Here is a 25,356-nt window from a genome sequence, read left to right on the forward strand (position 1 = left end):
GGCAACACTTACTCGCTGCTCTTAAAAGCGCAAACTGGTGACATCACTATGGAAATCCGTGTAAAGATTCCTAAAAGAACTACATAGAGATCAACCACACAACCCAACTATGTAACTCTTGGGTATATTCCCAAAGGATGCTATATGCTACTATAGAGATACCTGCATGCACACATTCTCTGATGCTCTATTCACAATAGCCAGGAAATGAGAACATCCTAGGTTTCTGTCAACTGATGAGTAAGTAATAATAAAAATGTGGTATATTTACACAATGCATGTACCACAACCCACTTAACGGGATACCACTTACAATTAACTTATTTCAAGGTTTCCACTATCACAAAACAATCTGCAGCAGGTAATTTTAGGTAAACATCATGTTGATTTCTTCCACCGAAATAAATGCCTAGTCATTAGCTTCCTAGGGGGAAATGCATGTGTGGTTTAGAGGAATTTTATGTCTATCACCAAATCATCTCAAGAACACTGATGCTCTATTACAACCAACCCTACCAGTTTATAGAATTAGCCCTTTTCTTTGTTTCCTATGACTATGGGACATTTTAGAAGGAAACACCACTTTGGCACGCTGTGGAGGCACTTTCTAAGTAAGGCGGAATCTCTCTGTAGGTGTACTCTGACTACGAAAGCAATCCGCAGCTGCGCCGAGCCATCGAGTTTGCCTGTCACCAGTTCTACATTCTGCACCGGAAGCCCTTTGTGCTCCAGCTGTTTGCTAGTGTGGCCCCCCTCCTGGAGTTCCCGGTGAGTAAGATCATAGAGAGTCAGCAAAGAGCAAGCAAAGGAAACGCTTAAAGGCAGCAGCCAAGGAGATGGGCATCACTTGTGTTTGGGCAAAATGCCGAGGCAGGCAGAGATGCTGCAAACTCCAGAGTGGACAGGAAGGAAGCTTAAGATGTGTATGGCCTGGCGGTGGTGGCGCACGCCTTTAATCCCAGCTCTCGGGAGGCAGAGGCAGGCAGATCTTTGTGAGTTCGAGGCCAGCCTGGTCTACAGAGAGAGATCCAGGAAAGGCACCAAAACTACACAGAGAAACCCTGTCTCAAAAAAAAAAAAAAAAAAATTAGGTGTGCTTGACTTACAGCTGACATTTAGTAGATCCCTGAAATCCTTCTCCAGAATGTCAGAGACAGATTTACAAGTTGAATTGCGCATAGCTATTGTGATGTATATTTGTATTTATAAATATCAGTTGTGTTAGTGCCCAGGTGGCAATCAATAAACTGAAAGTGGTTTGTTGTTGTTGTTCTTGCTGTTTGTTTTGTTTTGTGTAGGATGCTGCCAATACTGGGTCCAGCAAAGGTGTGTCAGCCCAGTGTCTTTTTGACTTGCTACAGTCCCTGGAGGGAGAAACCACTGATATTTTGGACATCCTAGAGCTGGTTAAAGCTGAGAAGCCCCTGAAGTCACTAGGTAAATGCAAAACTGTACCCAGTTGTTCAAAGAGGTATATGTGTATGTATATAACCAACTATACATAACTAAAGTTGTTACATATGTAACTAAATCAAAAACAAAGATAAATGGAACAATATTATACATTAAGTAAATAAATTTTACTTTATTTTCTGGTTGTAAATTTCTTGTGAATCTACAGAATAAGGAATCCTCTGCTGTGAAAATCGTACCAACGTGTTTCTCAGTAGGCCCATACTCTAACAGTTTAGTTTCAGCAGTTCTAAGCAAATAGTCTTCCAGACTGCTCTTTTGTTGTTATGTAATGAACAGAATTAGATATAATTCAAAGATAAAACTTTCTGTTCTACCTCAATTAAAATGCCTTAGTATCTTCTATTATGTAAGATTGTTGAAACTTCTTTATTATGTTTTATTAAATTTTTTCACTTATTTTACACACCAACCACAATTTCCCATCCCTCCTCTCTTCCCCTTCCCTCCCTCCACCTCCCACCTACCCAACCCCATTATCCAGTGGTTTGAATGTAGGAAGCAGGATTTTGTTTTTTTCAGATGAAAAAACAATGCACAGTTTGCAGAATTCAGGAATAAAATCTGAGAGATAAAAGAACTTTGGTAGCAATGCATTCTGTTTCTCCCAGAGCCACCCATGCTGATTGTGCCTCTTTGCAGATTTCTGCTATGGAAACGAGGACCTGACATTCTCCATCAGTGAAGCCATTAAGCTCTGTGTCACTGTGGTGGCTTATGCTCCTGAGTCATTCAGAAGGTAATTGCAGCCCTCTTTTCTGTCCCTTGTGATAAATAAGTACAGCCAGGAAATAGAACCGAATAAGAAAGGTTATGTTTGGCATATCTTTCTGTAACATTCTGGTGAGTAAGCCTCTAAAAACCAAATTTAGAAGATTTTTTTTCATGGCAGAAGTCCTGAAAATTATTGTATGTAAATCATCCTGAATTTGAAATTTCCTAATTTGGAATTCTGTGCAGAGGCTAAGATGTTTACTCCTGTTAAAAAAAAATATTTTCCACTTATGTAATACAAGCTGTTAGCAAACAAAATTTTGTAACAGACATGTAAACCATCTGTGAAAACCCCCTCCAAGGACTAATAAGAACACAGAGGGCAAGGATATAAATCTCGTGTTTTATTTTGCCAGGAACAGGGAAGTCAAAGGACTCAGATGAGAAATGAGTCACCCCAGTGCCGGGAAGTTGGCTCTGGTCTGATACCTAAGTTTCATCTCCTTTTAACAGCCCTACTATGTTGGCTCACCGTCCAGGAAGAGAGGGGCCAGCCTTACTTCGCTCCCTATGTCTTTGTACATTTGCTCTTTAGATGGGCTCCTGCTCTCCCCTAGAACAAAATAATAAAGGGCCAACAGGTAGCCAGGATTTCTCCTAATTGAACTCTTCTTGAAAGAAGCATCTGGAATGAACAAAAATGTAACCAGTAGCTTCAGGTTTTTGTCATCTTTAATGACAAAAGACAGACAGGCGTGTGACTGTGGTCTTTAAGAGAAGAAAATCTGCAGTCTATAGCGTAATAGACCCCACTTCTTGGTTCCTCCTGCAATATCCTAGCTGCAGGAAGCACTCCAGAATGAATACAAACCTCATATTTTGTATCTGAATGCAGAAATGCATTCTGTTCCATTTTGTATTCTAAGTGTACACATTGTTAGTGAGATGCGTCGGATTCTCACTGACGTTAAGACATTGTCACAATGAAATAAGTAATAAGTAATGTTGCCCCAGTGTTGAACTGCCAGCAACACAGAGAACCACCAAATTTGACTTTAAAAAAATCCTTTCCCTTAACCAAGTTCTCAGCAAGACATGAAATTCTCTTTCAAAATACAATTCAATCACATGGAAAACAGGAGGAATTTGAGCTTATAATCAAAACTCCTTATCATGGAAGTTAAAGACCAAAGTCAGCTCTTTTGCAGTCATATTTAGTTTTGTGGGGTTTTTTTGTTTGTTTGTTTGTTTTTTATGATCCTCGTTATTTTTTCATTCTGCTCAAGTTAAACCAGAGGACATCTTGATGCCTGAGGATAATGGAAATTTCCGAAGTAGCTGTTTCCTGGGATATCATTACAGGACTTCCATATTTGTAACATCATGTCCTTGTGGTGTTTAAATTATTCCCTTTAAAAGTGTATTTTACTTAAGGATAACACTCACATAAACAGTTTTTTAAATTGTATTTCTATAATTGAGTGCCTGCTTATAAAGTTAGCTGTATAGTTATAATTACCACTCAGATACAAGAATCAGTTGGAGCACCACCTACCTTCATTCCCACAGGGAAAGTCAGCTTCATTTCCTAACTGCGTTTCAGTGAGACAGTCTACCGAGTACCTTCTAACGCCTCACTTCTGTTCAGTAGTATTCTTTCAAGAGATTCATCCACACCATAGCCTGCCACTGTAGCTTTTACCGTTCATCTACAATATTCCATTGTGTGGCTGTGCCCTATCAATTTCTTCTCTTGCTGACCTACAAGTTGTGCTGTATTCAGTTTAAAGCTGTGGCAAATTATGCCCCAACAGATGTTTGTGGTTTCATGCACACTTCATATCAGAATTTCTGTGTGTGAAAATACTTCGCTAGATCATAACGTACATGCATGTTTTGCTTTGGTAGATATCACCAACAGGGTTCCCCGAACTGGCTGTGTCCATTTTCATTTCCACCAGCAATGTCTGTTACTTATAGACCTAGCAAATGCCTGTCATTATGTTAACATGTATCTCATTCTCTCTAACACAAGAAATGGTATCGGTTCTTCATAAAGTTAGTTTTTATCTGTGTATGTGTGTGACAGAGAGACAGAGAGAGTCTATGCTTTTTCATGTGCCTGTAGATGCACATGTATATGTGTGTTTACATACATGTGGAGGGCAAGGGACAATCATCTCTGGTGCTGCATGGTGTCAGCATGACTTAAACAGATTTCTTCTTCTGCAGAATTATGGTCCTTACAAAAGCTACCCAGAGGCTTCGGCTTCTACCTGACTTCTGTAATAATTTTTAAAACTCACCCCATCTTTCTAGGACAGTCAGCCTACAATAAAATCCTTTTTTTTTTCCTTCAGGAAATACCCTCTCTTGCCTCTTTTTTTAGGCTATCACAGAGGTATTAGGACCTAAAAATATGTCATAGCTTTAACTCTGTACCCATCAAGTTCTGAAAATTGTCATACCCTTACTGTAGAGCACTGATTCTATGCAGTTAGCCCATCAGAAAGCCATATTCGGTGCTAGATGTGACAGAAGGTCCTAGTATTTTGAGGGAGGGGATGGATTATGCAAATGTTCCAGAATATCAACCATGGAACAATGTCTTAATGTCTCTTAGAACACACAGCTTAAGAACGTAAACTCGGTTGGGTGAATCTTGCAACAGAATATTTATGTTGGAGTTGTACACCAATAATGTTTCATGATAACTACTGATTTCTTGTCTCCTCTTTACATTGAGGTTTCTGACCACTCTTTACACCAACTGCACACCCTATCCAATGAGTTGTGTCTACTTACTCTAGTAAGGACACATTGTCAGTCCCCATGACAATAACAGCGTCTACCAACTCTTGCTATAAAATGGCTTAAGCTTCTGAAGGCAGCTTCTTAGAAAAGGATCTAATGTTGTCTCAAAATTATTTCAACTGAAAAGTCACCCCCAGGACATTCCTAAACAAAGACTTTGCTGGGGAATGAAGGCTTTTACTCTGGATGGTCTATTATGATGGTTCCTGACAGTAACCTACTCTTCTTTTGTCCATTTGCACAAAAGGCTAATTCTTATCTCATCTGCTTTGTTAAGACAGGCTTCCTCACCTGTTACCAAGTGCTTAATTAATTAATGATAGTCAACACATCCAGCAGCCTTCCTTGCTTTGGATTGGTGTAGCACAGGAAGGGGAATGGAATTCAGCATCTCTAGTGGCTTTCCCATGCTCCCCAATATCACTCGGCCCAATCAGATGTGACTTGGTTTTCTCTCTGTTGCTTACAGCCTTCAGATGCTCATGGTCTTGGAGGCATTAGTTCCATGCTACCTACAGAAGATGAAGAGGCAGACTTCACAGGTAGAGACCGTGCCAGCTGCCCGAGAAGAGATTGCTGCCACAGCTGCTCTGGCCACATCCCTGCAAGCCCTTTTATACAGTGTGGAGGTCCTCACCAGGTAATCTCAGAGGCAGATATCCATAGCCTAAAATCAAACACGTCCATTGAAAAGATGAGAAAACTGGTTGGCTAAATATCTCTAAGATATGATCTTTGTTTACAGATTACAGATAACTGTCTTTTTAGAAATAGTGACTCAGCCCCTTATACCTTATTACTATAAATACTCCCTAAGTTATCTAGATTAGTGCCAAGTACTCTGAGTAGCGGCAGTAGCAATATGATGACTTTCCAACACCCTACATCACATCCTAAGATGCGCTCCACAATTTAATCAGCTGCTCGATTAATTTTTAGTTTTTACATTTCAGAAAGAGAGAGGGGGATGGAGAGAAGAGAGGGAATGAAAATGAACGCACAGACAATTCAGAGGACATGTCGTGAAGTTTGGTTCTCCCCTTCTACCATGTGGGTCCCAGGGAACGAGCTCAATTTGTCAGGCTTGAGACCAAGCACCTTTACACACGGAGCCATTTGCTCACCATATCCAGTTACTGTGAGATGTGTGTTTGCAACTGTAACCAAGCATTCTTTCAGTATTTTACTATTCATAAAGAGTTGGATTTTTTTAAACTACAATTTTAGAAAGTACAAAACAAATACAAACTTCAGAATGTTACTCTATTCCAGAAGGAACAGGTTTGTCATGGAATGGGATCAAATAATTCCAGGAGAAGAAAAAAAATGAGAGATCTTGGGAAGGAGGTCACATTGGCACCAGAGTTTAGCCCGAAACAAAGTCCAAGGAGCTATCCTGTCCCAAGATTCTTGGGCGCAGAAGTGAAAGGAAATAAGCTGACATAAGGCAGGAAGAGTATGATGAGGCTGTAGGTGGGCAAAGGGTGGCCTGAGAGCAGGGAAGGCAATTGTGCAAGTCATGTGGTTGGTCTTTGTCCATTCCCTCTATATTATCTAAAGATGTCCTTCATGAGGAGCTGATGGGGACCATCTTGGGTTTGTGTCTTTGCCCCTTCATTCCATTCTGCTGTTCTGTGTATCCTCATGCCAGCCTAAATTCCTTCTTAGGATTTCGCTCCTGGCCCTGCCCAGGGATCTGTTCTCTTCCCTCTATCACGTAGGTCGGTCCCGATGGATCAAACTCAGCTTGTCAGTCTTGGAAGCGAGAATCGTTACTACCCGCTGAGTCATCTTGCTGACCCTATTTAGTTATTTTGAGGTGTAATGTGTGAGTGAGAGTGAGCGTGATGGTTATTTACGAAGAGTGATATATGCTTAGTTTCCAGTGATGAGTCACACTGCCAACCAAGGCAAGCAGAAAAGAGCCCCAAAGTCTTCAGGTCATTCATCAACCTGAAATGCACATCTGCACACAAAATGAGTAAGCAGAAAAAGGGGGAATAGAGAGCCAGAACAAACTGGATAAACTGGCTGTTCCAGTGAGTGGTCCAAAGCTTTGCTGATGGTTTCAGGAAAGCCCTGGGAGAAGATACTTCCAAAGAGAAGGATTCCTTCTACACCTGTCTCCTAAGACTCCCTCCAATAGAGGAGAGAACAGCAGCCAGTCTTTCCCAAATGCTACTGTAGTCACTTCTCACATTTCATAATGGCATCTCATTCTTCCCTCCTTTCTGTTACCTTTTATAATGACAAATAAATTACACACATCCAGAATTCAAAATTTACTTGCCCAAAATTCCATGAAGAGTTATGGATAAAGTTTGGGGCATTGAAAACCCTATAGCTGCGTCGATGAGGTTCGCATCATGAAAAACCTGGTAACCTAAACTGGATCCTTGGGATTGAGTCCACAGAGTTGTCCTCCATCTCCACTCCCACAGGAATAAAACAAATAGTAAAATAAAATAAAATCTTGTGGCTTTAAATACCCCATTTCATTCACTGTCTTTTTATAGAGAAGGGAGCCTTGTTGGTTAGTAGTAACTACAACATGATTGATTTTATTGGGTTTTCTACTAATTAAATTTGTTTTTAGGTGATACACACTATATGTAGTGTATCCAGCCTACTTTCACCTCCACATCACTACTATGCCCTGCTATACCTCCAAAAAACCTCTCTCGTGCTCTTGCTCATTTGGTTTGTTTGCTAATTTTTTTAAAGGAGAGTCCCCTTTCATATCCATACTGCTTATTTTATTATCTCATGAAAAGAGATATTTAACAGTTATATGGGTATCACATAAGTATATTTTACGTACATTAGGTTTCTATTTTACAACTCTATCAGAAAGTTAGAGAATAAAAACAAAACTGATTTCAGTGTATCACTTCATTCTATGGAACAGAGTCCCGGATGGATCAGCTGTTCTCAGGGGCTCAAAGAAAGACAATGAAGGCATTGGCCAGCCCGAACACTTATCTCAAGACTCAGGGGAGAACCCACACTCCTGAGCTCATTCAGTTTTTGCACAACTAGGTTTCCCGTGGCTTTGATCTGAGCAGTTTCTTTGCTGGCTCTCCACCAGGAGCCACTTCGCATTTAGAGGGCATCTCATTCTTCTCACACGGTCCCCTTAATCGCCCTGAGCTGGCAATAATGCATTGAATCCTCATGCTTCAAATCTCTGTCCCCACAAAGGGAAAAAAATATGATTTCTAAACATATCATTGAAGTAAAACCAGGCACAAAGGCCTTGAGGCCATCTCTAAGTTCTGCCTATCACAGCAAAGCATGGAAAGAGATGACCTTCTGTCATTCCTGAAAGTTATCATACTCAGCATTCAGAAAAATAGCAGGCCATAAAGATTTCATCAAGGTAAATGCTCCAAAAACCTACATCATCCTTTCTGTGTCTCAGATGCCAATGCATAAGCAAAATTTTATCTACTACTAAAGGAGACCCTACAGACATTAAGTGAAATCATTTGACTCTTATTAAACATCTGACTTAAAACAGAAATTTATTCACTTCCTAGGGAAACTAAGCTTAGGTATAATTTTCACTACAAGAGTTACTACAGTATGTGATGATTTCTCAGAACCAGAGGAATTCTGGTGCAGCTTTATGTGCACTCTTGCCTCTGTTATCCAGAATGCTGAATTGCCCGCCACCCGAGGGACTGTTGAATGGTCTCTTTACTATCAACTGGCACTTAAATTTGAGCATCTGAAGAGTCATGGTTTACTTCTGAGAATCAGAAAATAGTATGTAAACCTTGATGAGTGTATAGAATACGGGAATCAACCTTGTCTTTAAAAGGCCTCTCGGGACAAAGCTGGACAGCTTAACCTGTTAAGATTTGAAAACTTAGTTAGATGGGGGCTTCAACAACTTGAGAGTTTCATAAATATTTCTACTTCTGTTGCTTTGTTCTGGAAACTGTGGTGATGTGTTCCCTGAAATATTGTGCACGCTAATAAACTTATCTGGGGTCAGAGAACAGGGCGGCCACAATATCAGTGGTAGCACACGCCTTTAATCCTAGCATTTCAGAGGCAGAGATCTACCTGGATCTCTGTGTGTTCAAGGATACAGCCAAGCTTGGTGACTCATGCCTTTAATCCCAGGAAGTGAGCCTTTAATCCCAGGGAGTAAAGGCAGAAAGCAGAAAGGTATATAAGGCATGAAGACCAGAAACTAGAAACTTTTAGCTGGTTAAGCTTTCAGGCTTTGGAGTAGCAGTTGAGCTGAGATTCATTTTGGATAAGGACCCAGAGGCTTCCAGTCTGAGGAAACAGGATCAGCTGAGGAACTGGCGAGGTGAGGTAGCTGTGGCTTGTTCTGCTTCTCTGATCTTCTAGCAATAACTGGCCTCAGGTTTGATTTTATTAATAAGAACCTTTAAGATTCATGGTACAGGAAACAACTATTATTGTTGCAGGCCCATGACAGCCCCACAGATGAGCAGGAGCGATCAAGGTCACAAAGGCACAACCACAGCCAATCATACCATGTCATCTGGAGTGAACACCAGGTAACTCGCTGTGCCCTGTGTTTCTGTGGCCTCCTAGTTGCATTTCAGTGGCTGGGAATAAAAGGTATCCTGAAAATAAAACAAAACAAAAGAACCTACCATAGTGAGTGTGGAGATCTGTGAGGAAAGCCTTCCAAGATAAGAAAAGAGGGCGGGAGTTTAAAGGTATTGGGGATTTAGCTCAGTGGTAGAGCGCTCACCTAGCAAGCGCAAGGCCCTGGGTTCAATCCTCAGCTCCAAAAAAAGAAAGAAAGAAAGAAAGAAAGAAAGAAAGAAAGAAAGAAAGAAAGAAAGAAAGAAGAGTTGCTTCGAAAATCATTGAGGAGAAACTCAATCAGCCTTCATGAGGCATCACTTGTGTTGGTCTGTTGAACTCCAAGCTGGCCAGAAGACTCACCACATCTTACGGTAGAGAGGCCCTGTCCTTCCCATATGCCGTAGCTCCACTGTCTTTCTAGGTTGTCTCAGACTCAACCAGTCAAAAAGCAAGTATTTCCAAAATGATGGAAATAAGCCGCATGCCCCTCTCTTACCACCTGAAACAGTCGGATATAGTATTTAATAATAAGGCTCAGATTCCAAAGTTTTAAAAAATAATTTCCCTCCTTTGGCAGTATTCTATGAGTTTATATGGATCCTTAAATTTTTCTTTACACATTTCATTTGCCAAGGAAACAAGTTTTATAGGAACTGTAATTGCAGTCTCTCTGGTGGCCAAAGGCAAGAAAAGAGTAATTCTCAGGGATAATGTGTGTGTGTATTGGCATTTATAGAAGTGTGTGCCTCCAAGGGTTTTGTCTATGAAAAGACTCTAGGGATCCTCAGCCTAAGAATTCCCTTCTTGCTCCAAAGCTCATTCAGATTGTCCTCTCCTGATTCTCAGGTACCAGGAGCAAGGAGCCAAGCTGCACTTCATCAGGTACCGAAAGACTCGCTCTGATTTCATACCCCTCCTAACACACTGACTGATGCCTTTAGATCTGGGCTCTGGTTCCCTTTAACACATCCGGTGGGTGCATGACACACTGTTGCCATGGAAATCCTCAGGAAATGGCTCAAGGAAAACCACTGTGGTGTGGCACTGCCAGGTCTCCTGGGAAGATAAATTCTCTTCAGCCCCCAAAGGAGCTTCTGTGGGGCTCTGCCTACTAAGCCCTCAGCTCAGTAGGGATCATATTTCTTTGCAGTGGGACACCCTGCACTCAGAGTAACCAGGTGCCCAAGTTTTCAGAACCCTCGTTAATCCTTCACAACTCCCCAGGGAAAACCTTCACTTATTGGAGGAAGGACAAGGCCTTCCCAGAGAAGAGCTAGATGAACGGATTGCTCGAGAAGAATTCAGAAGGCCCCGGGAATCCCTGCTGAATATTTGCACAGAATTCTATAAGCACTGTGGGCCAAGGCTGAAGATCTTGCAGAATCTGGCTGGGGAACCCCGGGTCACTGCCCTGGAGCTGCTGGATGTGAAGTCCCACATGAGGTATCTCTCTCTGCCTTCGAGTTTGCTGAGAGCTTAAGCCATGTGTCTGTGTATGAGTGCCAAGCTGGACTGTAAGGGCTTCCTCCAGGAAAATGAATGAGAGATTCTTAAAATAATTTGTTTCCTGTGACTTGGGTACATACCATTTAGATCCTTCGGATAAAGGGAACATTTTGCCTATGAAAGGGATCTTGGTTAGAAAGGGAGAAATGCTTTTATAATGGTAATTCAGTCCAAAATGTACTGTTTACACAGATTTTTAAATATAATCTCACAGGACCTAGTAGCTGTGTTTCTAACAGTCTGTAAAGAATCAGAAGAATTCCTTCAAAGAAAACTTTCATGGTGAACCACTTGGAATGTTTAATGTACCTATAAAATTAAACTGAGAGTTCTCTCCTAGCCGTCCCAAAATGACATTGGGATTTGGCTAAACAGACCAGTGTCCTGATTAGTAACTTCTGTTTTGATTTCCTAAAAGGATCTTTTGAAAGGAGTTTAGTAAGTGCTGGGTGAAAGTGCCAAGGGCGGAGAAGCATGCGTGGGCGGGTGCAAACACTCTCCTCCAGCCTCTCACCTCTGCTGAGGTGTGGGCACACACCCAGCCACGCTGGAGAGCCCCAGCCCTCCCCACTGTGCAGTGAGGAGATTATTTCACACTGAGAAGTGAAGCTCCCAGACAGAAGGCTACAGTGTTTCGAGGACCTGTTGCCATGGCAACTGAGGCCTCTGGTGAGACCCGCCCCTTCTTTTCCCCACAGAGGATCTCCAATTAATCAGAGTAATTCTGTGAATAGACAAACATCACGTTTCCAGAGTCAGAAAGTGACTACTGGCAGGCATTTTGTGAGGGTGTGTGTGTGAGTGTTTATCTGCCTGTCTGTGTGTGCCTGTGTACATATGTCAGTACATATGTCTGTGACAGGATGCACGTGCGTGTGTGTCTGTATGCATGTGTAATATGCGTGTCTATGTCTGTCTGTATGTGTCTGTCTTTGTGTGTGAACAGCATGCATGTGTGTCTGTGTCTGTGTGCCAGTGTGTGAGTCTGTGTGTGCATCTGTGTGTTTTGTGTGTGTGTGTGCATGTGTCTGTATCTATCTGTGTGTGTACCTGGGTTTATATCAGTGTATGTGTCTGTGTGCATCTTATGTTTCTCTGCATCTGTCTGTATATATGTGTCTGTCTGTCCATCTGTCTCTCTGTCAACTATGTCTGTGACTACCTATCTCTTTGTGTCTGTTTCTGTGTGTGTGTGTGTGTGTGTGTGTGTGTGTGTGTATGTGTGTGTGTGCATCTGTGTGAATGTCTCTGTGTGTAGGGCCTATGGGATAGTCCTCCTTTTGGACATTTCAGGGAAGGAATACTAGCATCAGAGAGGCCTGGAGCACCCTCTAGAGTACTTACTGAGGTTTAACAAGCCCTAAGTGACTACTTGGTACTAGGTGTGGATTTATGGTACAAAAGACATTAACACTGATGAAAATTATCTATACTGTATTAGACATTAGGGGTACAAATTAGAGCCCTAACTTTCAAGGTTATTGTAGTCCATTTTAAAAGACAAAAAGAAAATAACATAGTTGCAATTGCTAAAATCACTTGTATAATTAACTGTTTATTATTTTCAGGCAACTTTAAAACTATATGATACAAAAAGATAGCATGCACTAACTAAAGAATCAGTAAAAAAGTGAAATTGGCGTGTAAATATTTTTGTTTGTGATAAGATGAGCACAAGCATAATAAGAAATCATATTAGATTTATTCATGAACCATGTATTTGATGTTAAACTTCTGGAGTCTTAAAGCAATTAGCGAAATAAGATCAGTTATAAAACCACAATGTCAATAAAATAAAAACGCAGTTGCTCGGTGCGATAATAGTTATTAAAATAACATTGGTCAGGGTTATTGACACCAGTGATCAGTGAGCTATGAGGTGGAAGAGTCAAAAGTTCAAGGCCAGGTTAGTCTCTGCACTTCCAGCATACTCTTTTTTTTTCCTTCAGTTTTTCGAGACAGGGTTTCTCTGTATAACTTTGAAGCCTGTCCTGGATCTTGCTCTGTAGACCAGGCTGCCCTCGAACTCGCAGAGATCCGCCTGGCTCTGCCTCCCGAGTGCTGGGATTAAAGGCGTGTGCCACGGAAACACCTGGCTCCAGGATACTCTTGGCTACATAAGGAGACTCCATCTAGAAACAAAAGAACAAGAAAATAAAATAAAAGGACAAGCACTATCTCCTGATTGATATTTGTTGAAAAGAAAGGAGTAGTACAGAGAATAGTGCCCTCGACAGACAATGTCCTCATAATAGATAAGGGGCTGGCTCTGTGTGGCTGTGCAGATAGTTGACATAATGTCACTATGTGATTTGTCACGAGCAAGCTCTCTAGAGCCGGGTTAGTGTGAGAGGACTGCTACTTCGTGGCCTGGATCTGCTGGAGGGTAAAAGCTACATTGCCTAGAGATTATTTAAACCAAGTGTCCCCTATTAATGTACTACTGAGCAACAGGCTTCTGATGAAAGACAAGTGTATGTTTCTTTGTCTAACTATGTTCTATGTTATGGGATGAGGGGTGGGCGGCAGATCCAAATACATTGACACAGTACCAACATGTATTAATGTTTCTTGGTGTGTGTGTGTGTGTGTGTGTGTGTGTGTGTGTCTTGTGTGACAGTCAAACTAAGCATGAATTTTGGAACTCTGAGTCATATTTTAAAGTTTAAGAATGGATGCTACCCAAATAGAAAAGGCTCGATTGGAAAGAGGTGAAATGGAACTGCTATCCAGATAACACTGGAGATGCTTGCTCGAAGAGTTGGGACCAGGCTAAAGTGCTAAGAAACAGTGTTAAGGAAATCTAGACTCTGCATTTGCACGATACATGATTGATTTCAAGGCTCTCGGAGAAATTATTCTTGCTTAGATAGACTCTCTGATCAAAAGGAATCCCTTGCCTCGTTACCCACTCCTGAGTTCCCAGTGCAGTAACATCTACAGTTTTCCCTCTTTCTCTCTCCCCTCACTCTTCCTCTCTTCTTTCCCTTCTTTGCCTTCTCCCCCTTGCTCTTTATCGTTTTCCTCTTCTCCCAAAGTGAAGAATTCTTGAGTTCCCATCGGAAAAGGACCAACATAACCCAATTTTCCTTTGAAACAAGAATATGTGTGCAAATACATGGTATCACGTAGGTAGGGTTGGAAACACTGTATGAAAGGAAGACTCTCTTGTAGGCTGACCACTAATCCATTTTTCACAACCAAAGGTTAAAGAAAATCATGTATTGATCTATAATTTTTCTCTCACATTCAGCTCAAAATATTCAGCTCCCAAGCTTGAAGAGAGACCATTTTTCAAACATGTCTCAAAGCTATCTTTAAAATACACTCTTTTCTGAGAGCTAAACTCTCGTGCGTATTCAACCTAACAGGGAATTGCATTCACTTTCTTCACCCAAATATGGTTTACAAGAGCCCAAGTTTCCCAAGTTGGTTTAGCCAGGTTATGTGTTACAGTAGAATGTCTAAGAATGTGCAGGGATAAGGTGAAGGTTTCTAGAAGAGTCTGTGTGGCTAAAACTATCCTTATCTGGGTACAAACCGAGTAAGAAAGAATCCTTTTTCCACGACTTACTTACCAGAAAGGGATTAACAGTACAAATGTGTAGGCTATTTGAATCATTTCTTTAAGGCACCCACCCTCACACACAGTTCCCAGGACTCTGTCCAGTTAAGAATGAAGATGGTGACTATGAAGAGATGGTGACTATTTCTTGGCATGAAGGGTGGCCAGGAAGATGATGAGTGGAACTTCTGCATTCACAATTAAGCCTGGCAGGAAGATGTTGGGGAGAACGTAAAGACCTCACATGACAGCAGCCTCCAAAGGCGGAATGAATTCTTTTGACAGTAATGGGTTCTGCCATCTGTGGAGCTAGTCAGATGAGGCACATGTTATGACATCCAAGCACTGGAGAGGTTGGCAGTGACTTTGATGCTATTCCTAAAGAGTGCCTAGAGAGCCGGGGGGTGGCGGCGGCGCACGCCTTTAATCCCAGCACTCCTCGGGAGGCAGAGGCAGGTGGATCTCTGTGAGTTCGAGGCCAGCCTGATCTGCAGAGCGAGATCCAGGAAAGGCGCAAAGCTACACAGAGAAACCCTGTCTCAAAAAATAAATAAATAAAAGAATGCCTAGAGGTCTTCCTATCGATCCTGTCAAGCATTCACTTTTCCTTTCCTGCTGTTACTTTTATCTTTACCAAAATGCTATAGTTAATATATGAGAAAAGGAAGAGCACAATATTGCCATTGTACTACTTCTAATTAATTAAGATATATATCTATCTATATCTATATATAGATATAGATATTGTGTGTGTGTGTGTGTGTGTGTGTGTGTAGAATTACATTCTCTGGGAATTTAGCACCGCACCACATACAACCAGGCACGGTGACAAGATATCTGTAATTTCAGCACTTGGGAGGGTGAAGCAAAAGTTTATGAAGTTCAGGATCATTTTCTGCTACATAGCAAGTTTGGAGCCAATCTGGATAACATGAGACCTGTCACACACACACAAAAAAAGTAGCATTCTCTAGATACATTTGGCCCATCCTTAATCTTTCTAAGTTTCTCCTCATGCTTACTCTCTGAAACATTCCATGATTCTCCATGACTCTGTGTGTGCAAGTATCGTTGTATTGATATATATGAGAAGAACAGAGGGACAGAGGGTGTTGGAGAGGACTTCTTAGTTCGGAAGTTGGTGTTTTGATTAGCATGAGGTGATCAGCATGATGCTGTGTATAAATATTTCTACTGTGGTATTTTCTGCTCATTATTTCTAAAAATGATTTTAGGCTGGCAGAAATTGCACACTCCCTTCTGAAGCTGGCACCGTACGACACCCAGACAATGGAGAGCCGAGGCCTTCGGCGCTACATTATGGAGATGCTGCCTATTACCGACTGGTCAGCAGAGGCAGTGAGGCCAGCCCTTATCCTCATTCTAAAGAGATTGGATAGAATGTTCAACAAAATCCATAAGATGCCTACCCTGAGGTGAGGAGGCCTCCTGATCAGATATTATAGAGCACACAGTTAGAAATTTTCCATCTTAAACATAGTAGGTCACTCGGTAGTTAAATAAATGAGGCAGAAGTTTTCTGGTGGTATTTGTGCACAGACAATTGAGAATGTAAATTCCCCAGTAGCAAAATTTTTTTTTTTGAAGAAATAACATTTCTTTAGGAATATATGTGCTTCTCTTGAGGAAGTGTCTGTCCATTCTCAGTTCTTCATCAGATGCAATGAAGAAGTCCAATTAGAACTCAACAATCTCTAATTCTTGAAGTAAGAGAGAGTATGCCTTACAAATAGCCACAACAAAGAGAAGAAGCATTAATTTAATGCTAAAAGTGCTACATTTAATATAGTAAGTTATTCTATTTTGGTACATAGTAAGATTTTAAAAAAATTCAAGTTTTATAACTATCAGCTAAACTGCAGCTAAGAAGGTCACAGCATTGATAACAAACCCTAACTTTCACCTTATTCAATGGAGTTCTAAATGAGCACAATCCTAGTAACCTCTCAGCAGCCTGAGAAACATCCACTCATCCCTTCCAATGAGCAGATGCCTCCACACTAGCCTTTCTGGAGACAGGAACCAAGTGTGGAAACTATAGTCATAGTGAGTAGGTGGTATAATTCACAAACCCACTAAAATGGAAATTTCAAATTTGGATGAATGAGAGAGCTTTTTCTCTCCTTTAAAACTAAACTCAGGCTGGAGAGATGGCTCAGAGGTTAAGAGCACTATCCACTCTTCCAGAGGTCCTGAGTTCAATTCCCAGCACCCACATGGTGGCTCACAACCATCTGTAATAAGATCTGGCGCCCCTCTTCTGTATACACAATAAAAAGAAATAAATCTTAAAACTAAACTCAAAATCTAATCAACTTTGCCTCAGACCATGGTACTTAAGGTTGAGTTTGCCAGATGTTTTACAGATATTAGCCAGCACTCTGCACATTTATGCCACCATGAGTCACAGAAAAGCAAAATTGGACCATCTCAGGCTGCTGGTTCTTATAACCTTTTGTACCATGGTGCTGAATGTCAAGACTATATCAAGGTCATTTGCTTCAGTGGCATAGAGATGCCCGTTCTTAAGCATTATTTCTTTAGTGGTCGCAGTAAAACATTACCAGCATCTGCTGGTAAATGGCTAATCAAACATTTATAAATTTCTTATGAGTGTGTGTCAAAATAAATTATTTTTCTTAAGTACTCTGACTTTGAAGATGTTAAACATCTCCATAAAATGGTTCATTTGACATACAGTTAAACCTGTTATAAATGACAATACCTCTCCAAAGGAAATTTTGGATTCATTCACAGATGTGGTCAGCTATGGGAGATTTTCCTGGGAAGGATGATGTAATATACAGTTGATTTGTCTTTAACCTGTTCATGTGACCTCAGTTCAACACACAAAGTGTTGTCTAAAGCCGAGCTAGGGGGTTACTTGGGCACTTCTGGCATCCAGAATGTCAGTGTTTTCCCACTTGTGATACATCTCCACTCTTTGTACAGGCTGCAGTTTCATAGGAAATGTAGGCTTAGAAATAATTTCCAAATCAAAGGAGATTATTTTGGAATCATGGGGACTGAGACAGTCACAGAGTAGATTCATTGTTAATACAGAAATATACTGTATTATTCTGATTGAATTGTATGCTCCACCATCTGTACTACCACAGAAGATAATCCAAGACATCATTTCCTATGAGACAAAGAGAGCTCTCTAGACCAATTTCCTCAAATTTCATCTTTTTGACCGGACTTAAGCCATCCATATAAATCCCACTAGTAGCCTAGTGTGAAAGTTGACTGTATCAAGCATAGTCTGATACATAGATCTCAGACTGCAGCTGGGGGGCAGATCTGTTCTACTGGAAGATTTCTCATGTCTCCTGAAAGAATAGTATAGGACTCCTCTCAAAAGTGACATCAGAGGGACCTTATAATGTGACCCATTCATCATCTCTGTTTTTTCTTCAATAGATTTTTGTCTCATTAGTCGGTTGGGCAGGAGTGTGCGTGCCTCTGCTGCGTTTTCGGTACCTTCTTCCTCTCCCAGTGTGCTCTGTACTTTTGGAACACCATGGGTAAATGTCATCCCGTGTGGAGCACTCTGTTGTCTCAGCACACATCCTGTCTTAGCTGATGCCAGGATCACTGTCTAGTTCACTTGTTTCAGACTGTCTCCAGAAGGGAGCCAGGGCGCTAATGGCTCCTATATTGTATTCCAGGCGACAGGTTGAGTGGGAGCCTGCCAGCAGTTTGATTGAAGGGGTTTGTTTGACACTTCAGAGGCAGCCAATCATATCCTTCCTGCCTCACCTTAGGTCACTGATCAATGTCTGTGTCAATCTGGTGAGTAGCCAAGTGGCAACCTTATGAAACTTTGCACAGTTTAACTCTGCTATTGATTTCTCTAAACTGAAGATTTACAGGTCAACCACTTTGTGCCCCTTACTGACCTATGAAAACAGATGGCTCAGGTGACACTGAAAACAGTGAGGTACATTTCAAAGTGGTACATGGGAGATACAGGGGCCCATCCCTGCCAAGGCGGGATGTTGGAATGCCTGCTTCCCACGCACTACCTTGACAATCAACCTCCAAGTTGCGTTGAGAGTTGAGGGCTGCCAGTTGGAGAGTGGGGTGTTGGAGTCTGCACAATTGGCTAAAAGTTGACATAGTTTGGGGAGGGGAACCTTAAAACACAAAGAAGGCTTTCTTTTACATTTTTTTAAGGGCCAAATAACACCATGGGTTGGCCAGTTTAGGATTTATGCAAAGAAAAATTATTCTCACCTTTTATGTAATATCTAGAGTCTGGTCCTGACAAGGTTTTGTACAATGTGTGAAAACCGTGTTAGAGCATACCATCCAGTAGGATCTGCTGCTTAACTAGTTGGGCAACAAGTGTGTGGCTGGAATGCCTAGTGCACATAGAGCTGTGATCATCACCATTGTTGTCAGTATTCGCCCATCAAAGAATGTTGACTGCACTCCTTTGAATCCACAAGTAAGTGTCCAGTCTCCCAATTAGAATAGTTTTTTTTTTTTTTTAGTTCATCTCTCATTACCTACATAGCTAGCTAGCTATAAACAACATTCTACAAAACCTTGGCTGAATCCAATATAATGATCGACCCGACTCCAGACATTACATGCCTTAGAGGGCGTAGAAAAAGAAAAGTCTGAAAATAACATGCCCAACCTTCAATTTTGTTAATATTGTTATCAGTGAATGAGACTCCTTTGCTACAGTTGCATGAAATTGCAATGGTCAAGGCTGGTCATGTGCTCTGTTTGTATTTCAGGTGATGGGAGTGGTAGGACCTTCCAGTGTTGCTGATGGATTACCCCTTCTTCATCTCAGCCCTTATCTCTCACCACCTCTGCCCTTCAGCACAGCTGTTGTCCGGCTTGTAGCATTGCAGATACAGGTGTGACTGCCTTACCTGTTTGTCACGCTCATTCAGTTGCTGGCGGAGGCTCCACATCGTGGTGCTCTCTCTTTCTCTTTCTGCAAAGGCTGGGCAAAATCTGTGAACCAGAAGTGTGAACCCCTCCAAACCTTCATAGGTTTGGAGCTTCAGCCCTGAGCATGGCCCTAAGTTGTGCTTCTGTAATTCTTCTTGAGATCTCAAAAATAGCAGAGTCATTTAGTCCTGGTGCAACCACAGGAACCGCTGTGGTCATTTAAGCCATGTGCAAACGAATGGTTTATGGGTAACCAGCTCACAATTGTTAATCAAAAGAGGCAATAGTATTCAAAATCTGGTTTAAAATTCTTTTCAGAAAGAATTGCATTCTAAAATTCTTTCACACGTTACTACCAGACTTTGAACATCTTTATTCTCTTTGGTGATTGTGAGTTGAACATTATTTTAAACACATATACAAGTATCCCACTTTATTAACAGAGGTAGAGAATCCTAATTTCCCTGACTGTTTCTCTCTGTGTCACCCAGTTTTAAAGCTCTGTGATCAACAGAAGGAATACGTCGGATATAAAAGCATAACTGACCTACCCATTATCTGATAATCAGGCCTCTTACCATCCGGAGAATGGGTAGATGTACAAAGCATGTGAAGAATGGTGGTTACTGTGCTAAAGTGGAAGATGGCACTGCTGTAGACACCTTACTAACCGGTTTCCAAACATCACTTCCTTTTCACGCTTCCTGGCCTGAAGAAGGCCTAGGCAGGGGTTAAAGAACTTTTAAATAACCCCAAATGGAGCAAGTGCCAAATTGTCATTTTCTTCATTTTCCTGGGTAGACACGTGGAGAAAATTAGCATGGGGAAAGGAGGTGGGTCTTATATTAAACTTCTTCACTTAATGCCTAAGCTATTAATGTCTTTTTAGGAATGTGGCTCTGTTATATGAAGCCAATGGTAAAGCATCAGTGTGGGTCAAACTTCATATGCCACAAAGAAGACACTTGAACTCATAGTTTACAGGTGCAGCCAGAGGGGAGGCACCTTCGCCGACACACTCTGTAGAAACACATGCACACAATGGGCGCCGTGGTCAATTAATCTTTTTTTTCTCTATTATTGCTGCACAGGCTTTAAAAGAAGATTTCCCTTTAAGCCATGTGATCTCCCCATTCACCAATCAAGAGCGAAGGGAGGGGATGCTTTTAAATCTGCTCATCCCATTTGTGCTCACAGTAGGATCTGGAAGCAAAGGTCTGATTAATTTAACTAAAGGAAACATATCATTGTTGTTGTGCTTTCTAACTACCAGGGTGTTGTTTCTAGTCTTCCTTCTCCCCGTGAAACTCATCAGTTGAAATAGACCTAAATGGTCTAAGCAGGGGTTGGGGAAACAGGAGTTTTATTTGGTTTAACTGACCTGAGACAAGAGTTTCTCTGCTCTACTTCTTAGAAGAAATATCCTATTTAAAATTATTTCAGGACAGCAGAGGGCAGAGTACATTGTTTCAGTTAAGTTCAGAAAATGTTAATGAGTTCAAGTTCAATACACTGAGAATTGATGGGTGACTGGACTATAATATGGTTATATTCTATATTCTGTGGTTAACAGAAATCCTGCAGCTGCTAATTGTCCATACATTTTCATTACTCTTCTTCCTCCTCCTCCTCCTTCTTCTTTTTTTGTTTCTAAAAAACCTTTTAATTCTTCTTTTTTAATCCAACATAATCTTAAGGGGGTCTTTCTTTTAGGAAAAGCATATCTCAGATGTAAGGTCAGTACATTCTAAGTATTTACCAAAAGAAAAGAGAATGAACTGGTAAGCAGGAGATCTGGGTGCCAATAACACTGTATTGTCCATGGAAGAAACAGTACTTGGTGGGAAATGCCCACATTTCTGTGTGTTCTGGCTTGGAACTGGAAGAAGTTGCATTGCTCAGTGTATAACATGGAAGGTCTGCCTTGTGATTGTTATGCTTTCTCCTTCCTTTCCCAAAATGCACTTCAGATAGCCCATGGCTAGAGCAGCCCGAGGTACAGCTACTGCTGCAGACTGTCATTAATGTGCTCCTGCCCCCTCGGATCATCAGCACATCTAGGAGCAAGAACTTCATGCTGGAGAGCTCCCCTGCCCACTGCTCCACCCCTGGGGATGCAGGCAAAGACTTGCGCAAGGAAGGGCTGGCCGAGTCCACCAGCCAGGCAGCATATTTGGGTGAGTCTCTTCTCCCTGCCTCCTCTTTTCTGGTCCCCATGGATGTACTTACCATGATCTGTCTTGGCTCAGAAGGTATTTAAAGAAACACTCTTGCAAGGCTGGTTTACTTCAGTAAATATACATCAAAAGACAAAGAGTATTTTCATTTACGCAGTATCTGAATTACTTGGTTGTTTGCATATAATGCCTAGAGTATATAAAGAAGGGGTCTACAGGAAGGATTGCCTCTTTCTGATTGACAGTACAATCTCTCAAATTTGATAGCTACTGTGAGGTAGTATATACTGTGCTTCCCATTGGTCTGTTATCTGTGTAAATAAAGCCCTTGGAGATGACAGTCAACCTCCTCTGCAACAGGACTTGGTGGCCTTGCAGGACATTATTTTCTCAGCTAGCTGTCTTATTCTGCCCTAACAATGTCTTTACATTTCCATCTTGATCTTTAATCATGAGAGGACAGCCCCCCTATTCCAACAAACTTCCAATTCATCTGCCCATGTACACTTCTACTTCCCCATGACCTCATCCCCACCTTAAAGTGTTGCCTTCCTATGTGGTAATAGAGGGCCACTAATCATCCTTGAAAGAGGTAGACCAGGGAGAAAAGGCCACTCATTTACTGACACCAAGAATAAAGAGCACGACAGTGGGAACCCAATAAGAAGCTGCACAGAGAAACCCTGTCTCAAAAAAAAAAAAAAAGGACATCTCACCTGATATTTTTTTCATTCACCAAAGTGAATGTTGGTGAGAGAGAGCGCGTGCGTGAGCACAAACTTTTGACAAGCACAAACTCATGGAATCAAACAGGTCCTTGGAGTTTGGAGTATGGGAAATGGAGTGTTTAAGAAGTATTCTGAAGGGGTGTGTATGTAAAAGTCATCATTTACTATGACCTGAAAACAAAGAAAGAAAAAAAATGTGTATACACAGGACCTGACCTGATGGGCACTCAGTTGCCCAAGGCATAAGAAATTCGGCTCAAACAAAATTCAGGCTGGCAGAGAAGTATCCGTGAAGTCAGGAAACACAGAAGATGGTGGGGAATGGGAGTTCTTTATGTAAGACCAGGGATTAAAAACCCTCGAAGAAATGTTTTCATTCCATTCCACTTTCTGCCTTTTGAATGAAGGTGTTACCTATTTTTCTTCCTTGATCAGGCTATTTTGGCATGTTTTAGCTAGGGATAAAAGTAATATGTTGATGATTCCATAAAGCCAAAGATGATGGGCCATAAAGCATTAGTAACACACACAACTGCCTCTTTAGTTCAGTGGACTACCTACCTTACCCCATTGTTTTTGTTTTTGCTTTTGCTTTTCCAAAATGGGAACTGTCAATGCACTTAATAAAACTGTGTTCTAACCCACATCAAAATACCTTTATCTGTGTGTCTGGAATACTGGCTCAAGGGTGCGTGTTAAGTTTCTAGAACCACGGAGTTTAATCAATTAGAAATTGTCCCGCGTACACAAGCAATGGCTATGGGCAGGATTCCTCTGAAGCACAAGCCCTCAGGATCTTTTTCTCTTTTCCTGCTGTGAAGCCCTGAAGGTTATTCTTGTCTGCTTCGAGAGGCAGCTGGGAAGCCAGTGGTACTGGCTGAGCCTGCAGGTGAAGGAGATGGCTCTGCGGAAGGTGGGCGGCCTAGCCCTGTGGGACTTCCTCGACTTCATCGTGCGCACCCGGATACCCATCTTCGTACTCTTGCGCCCTTTCATCCAATGCAAGGTGAACTTGCAGTTTTCTTCTAAGGCAGGAGTGCTGGGAGATGGGGGGAGTGGGGCGAAGTGCAGCAAGGCGGTATACAGGACACATACATGCCACGCGGCCAGTTAGCAGAACTATTAGCACCGTGCTTGATGAGCAAGGATCCCCAAGCAAGCATCCGGAGAGTATTTCACATTCAGAGCACCTTCTCACCTACTACAGTATGCCAAACTTATTCTCATCCCATTCATCACCCTGTCCTTTTAAAGAAAGGAGAAAAACTGGCCCTGTGAAATGTTCTGGAGAATGTTCTCCCAGGTTAGTAACATCATCTGAAATCTATTTAAAAAAATGAAAAAAAAAAAAAAAAAAAAAGACAGTTAAGTTAATGCTCCTTTTCCCCTTCATGATTCCCGGTATTTATCTATTCTTTAGTTCTTCTCCTGCCCCAGTTCCTTGGGGCAGAGACACTACTCAATGGCACCGTGCTGTGCTGGGGTACCACTGTTTCTTGCGCATCGCCTTCTTTTTCTTCCTCTATCTATGAAGTGGGTCAGCATCACAGTTAGCCCAGTTCACAGATGGGGAAATTGGGGTCCTGAGGATGAAATGCCTTCCTTTTAGCTACTGGCCCAACCAGCAGAGAACCATGAAGAACTTAATGCCCGACAACATATTGCTGACCAGCTAGAGCGGCGCTTCATCCCCCGCCCTTTATGCAAGAGCTCGCTCATTGCTGAATTCAACAGTGAACTGAAAATTCTGAAAGAGGCCGTCCACAGTGGATCAGGTAAGCGTGAAGGGTGTCTCTTGAGTCTGACAGTTGGGATACACAACCTCTGCCCAGATCACTGCTCTTTGAGGGACCATGTCTGAACTAGCTGTCTTGATATACTAGACCAAGAGATTACGTCTAACACTAAAACAAAAATCAAGGGCTGTCACGGGAATTTGGTTACATTCTCCTGAATATTTTTAAACACTCTTTTTTAGTATTTAAGCACTTACATATTTAATAAGGGGAAAGGGTGTTTACACTCTTTCATTCCCCTTTTTGATAGAAGGATTCACTTCACTGAGCATCTGTTATAACTTCACAGGTGTTATTTCCTTTAACCCATGCGAGCATCTGTAAAATGTATCATTCAAAGCCCAATTTTAAAAAGGAGGAAATTGACACTCAGAGGATTAGTTTATATACAGACATAATGAAGCCAGCGAGGTGATTTTACACTAGGTATATGTTGTGGATTCTAAACCTTCTTAAAGTTGCACAAATTGGAATGGGGAGGAGCTAAGTAGAGTTGACAAGAGGAAGGTACTTTTAACCATTTGATTTTCCTCAAGTCCTCACTGCTTACTCAGCAGTTCTAGGACAGCAGAGTCCTGAATGAGAAAATTAAATCCCAGTCTACCATCAGAGGGCACTCATCACCCATGGGTAAAAGACTGGGGATTTATTTGCTTTCTAAAGTGTTTACTGTTGTTTGCAAGATGCTCAAATCACAAATGTTAAAAGTGCAACCTTGGTGATGTTTGCACATGACCATTCGGAGATTCGGCTGAATCTGATGGAATCATCTGCCACAGAGCTGAGAAGGTTCTAATGCTTCAGTCTCCAGAAAAGGAAAATGGGAACTCTTTGGCATTGCATCCTGATTTTGAGTTTAGGTTTATATGAAAGATACCAATTTTCTCATTATTACAGTATACTTGTGTGGGCAATGCACACACTGTGGTAATAAAACCAAGGCTTTGGAAGCAGCAATTCAAGTTCGTTGGTGTTCTACTAGCCTCAGCAAATGAAAAATAAATACACGAAGAGAAAAAAACTGCAAAAGCCTTTCCCTTGCTTGGGACCTCAGGCCCCTGTAAGGAAGCTAT

The 25,356-nt window shown here is 41.6% G+C and overlaps 1 protein-coding gene across 1 annotated transcript in view; it reads left to right on the forward strand.

Moving 5' to 3' along the window:
* The window catches only part of Unc80 (unc-80 homolog, NALCN channel complex subunit), a 183,769-nt gene that overhangs the window by 138,395 nt on the left and 20,018 nt on the right, over positions 1-25,356 (forward strand). The window contains 14 exon segments of the mRNA XM_036172708.1: positions 634-768; positions 1,299-1,437; positions 2,116-2,212; positions 5,471-5,641; positions 9,447-9,539; positions 10,423-10,458; positions 10,801-11,019; positions 15,883-16,083; positions 18,340-18,463; positions 19,420-19,545; positions 20,674-20,797; positions 21,553-21,759; positions 23,309-23,493; positions 24,097-24,262. Of these exon segments, the coding sequence (XP_036028601.1) occupies positions 634-768; positions 1,299-1,437; positions 2,116-2,212; positions 5,471-5,641; positions 9,447-9,539; positions 10,423-10,458; positions 10,801-11,019; positions 15,883-16,083; positions 18,340-18,463; positions 19,420-19,545; positions 20,674-20,797; positions 21,553-21,759; positions 23,309-23,493; positions 24,097-24,262 (2,023 nt within the window).

The sequence above is a fragment of the Onychomys torridus genome, chromosome 23 (assembly GCF_903995425.1).
Source record: "Onychomys torridus chromosome 23, mOncTor1.1, whole genome shotgun sequence".
NCBI lineage: Eukaryota > Metazoa > Chordata > Mammalia > Rodentia > Cricetidae > Onychomys > Onychomys torridus.